Source organism: Nicotiana attenuata, chromosome 3 (genome assembly GCF_001879085.1).
Source record: "Nicotiana attenuata strain UT chromosome 3, NIATTr2, whole genome shotgun sequence".
NCBI lineage: Eukaryota > Viridiplantae > Streptophyta > Magnoliopsida > Solanales > Solanaceae > Nicotiana > Nicotiana attenuata.
Window position 1 is genome coordinate 18,503,741 of NC_031991.1, and position 2,327 is coordinate 18,506,067.

General features: G+C 32.0%; 1 protein-coding gene across 1 annotated transcript in view; it reads left to right on the top strand.

Annotated features, from left to right (window-relative positions):
• The window catches only part of LOC109223366, a 4,839-nt gene continuing 3,330 nt past the window's right edge, over window positions 819-2,327 (top strand). The window contains exons 1-3 of the mRNA XM_019387647.1: window positions 819-985; window positions 1,091-1,144; window positions 1,222-1,273. Of these exons, the coding sequence (XP_019243192.1) occupies window positions 894-985; window positions 1,091-1,144; window positions 1,222-1,273 (198 nt within the window). The 5' untranslated portion in view covers window positions 819-893. The remainder of the gene's footprint in view (window positions 986-1,090; window positions 1,145-1,221; window positions 1,274-2,327) is intronic.

Sequence of the window (2,327 nt, forward strand, 5' to 3'; positions counted from 1 at the left end):
ATATTCAGACCCAATTTTTAACATCTCCCACTTGCTCATGATAGACTAGACTCAATTATTACATCAATTTTCAAAATCATATTCAGTTAAATCGTGAAACATGTTTTAAATCTGCCTATAGTTTTTCACTTAGTCACTCTCGATTGTTTATTAAAAATTGAGAAAAAAGTTTACTAACCAAAACTAAAAAAGAAAAAGAAAGACAATAAAAAAAATAGAATGCTAATATTCTTTTTTAAAATCACACTTTATTAATTTGATTTCAAATCACAAATAATTTTTTATATTTTGGATCCAGGGCAGGGCCACAGGGCAACAAAGTCACTGTCAAGTAAGGCTATAATAGTCTGTTTGGCAAAACTTCTAAAATCAGGCTATTTTGCGAAGTGTTTTTTTTTAAAAGTGTAGTGTTTTTCTCAAAAGTACTTTTGGTAAAAAACAGTCTGTGTTTGGCTAACTCATTTGAAAAGTACTTCTGAGTATCAATTAGTGTTTGACCAAGCTTTTACAAAATACTTATAAGTATATTTTTCTCAAAAGTACTTTTCAGAAAAGTGCTTTTGGGGAGAAGTAATTATTTTTTTATTCTCGAAAACTGCTTCTACTACTACTAATTTTTTTTTTATTCTGAAAGCTTGACCAAACACTTCAACTTTAAAAAAAAAAATATTTTGTTTGAAAAAAAAGTACTTTTGGCTTAAATAAGCTTGGCCAAACAGGCTAAGGAAGTCTAGGTCAATGGGCTTAACTGAAATAACAGAAACATTTATGGGCCGTATGTTAAAATACTAAGTTAAGGGGGGTCATTGAAGACTTTATTTGTAGATATAATCATCTCAAAAGAACTCATCAAACAGTAATGCCTTTAGCTCTTAGCGAACCATATTACGACTATGGAATCGAGCTTAAAAATGGAAACTTCAAACACAAACGCCCAAAAACGCCCCTGCAAACGCCTCCTATTTGACCGGCGCTATGGTTGGGTGTAAGTCTATTCTCTTTTTCTTTCTTTTTGGGTTAGTAAGAATTCGGATAGTTTATAGGCATAAGAATGGAAAATCTTCATTTGGTTTAATGGTTTATCGGGCAGGTTTGATGAGTGGAAAGACCCAGCAGAAGAGGCCTTAGCTGGTGGAAGAGGAATGTGAGTTTTTATTTTTATTTTTCTTGAATAAAAGTTTTTTGTATTTTGTGCTGAACATGAAATTGGTCCTTTTCTAGGTTCTGCATTTTGCCACTTGGTAAAGCTTTCCTGAAGATGGCTAGCCAAACGGTATATAAACAAGATTTCTTCTTTGTTATATGTTTCTGTTTTATTCTCAGTAATTTGTAAAAGGAAAAAAAGTATGTGTTCTCAGTAGTCTAAAGGGTCTGTTTGAATTAAATTTTATACCCTGATATAATCAGTGCTCTGATTAACCTCAAGTTTATTATTAGACTCCCTAATTGGTTGCTGTTGAAAAAATCATATTGCTGTTTGAAAATATCCAAATCAGTTTCATCTTTCTGCATCCCTTTTCATTATAATTATTTTGCAGATTTCAAATATTCCTCCAGTCGCATTTAGTTGTCATGTTTCCTAAAACTAGTTGTTCTAAAATACTTTTCATTTTACAAAATCAAGAAAGAACTAATTAATTGTTTCCACCTTTACCCTCACTCTAATAAATGTGGTGAGAGACTAATATAGTGAAAGCAAGAATAGCAATAAATTGAGATCTAAGATTAAATAAGGGCGATTTAGTCAAATTATCCTTTTAACTAATGTTTTCCTAAGGGGCGGTTGATTGATCCTGCTAAATTCAATCTTCTGTTGCACTTCACTTTATATCGCAGTTGAATTTTGACCGAATAACAGAAGTATTTGTATCTTTGTCTAGTTTGTCTGAGTAGTCTTGTGATTATTCACGCTAACTAATAATTTTGAGTGCTACAAGATATAGTATAGATTATCTAATCAATTCTAAAGTTTATTCCGTAAGTTTGTACTCACATAGATTTAGGACATAAGAGAACAGATATCGAGGGCTCGACTTCACTTTGAGCATTGCATAAAACAATAAGAGAAGACTGTTGTTATTATGTGTTTAGATTGTAAAATGCCAAAAAACTTGAGTACCTACTATGTAACTCTTAGAGCTTTCATAAAAACGGTTACTGTTCTTGATGGTTCCTACTTTTAACGATTGAAGAGGTGCCGAGCTCAGTTGGGTAGATATAGCACAATTTATTAATTTTAGAGATGTCAAGCTCAAACCGATAGGAATTTTGGAAGTCATTCTCCTATCTTTTGTTACAAGTAGAGCTCACTAGCACATGTTAGATGC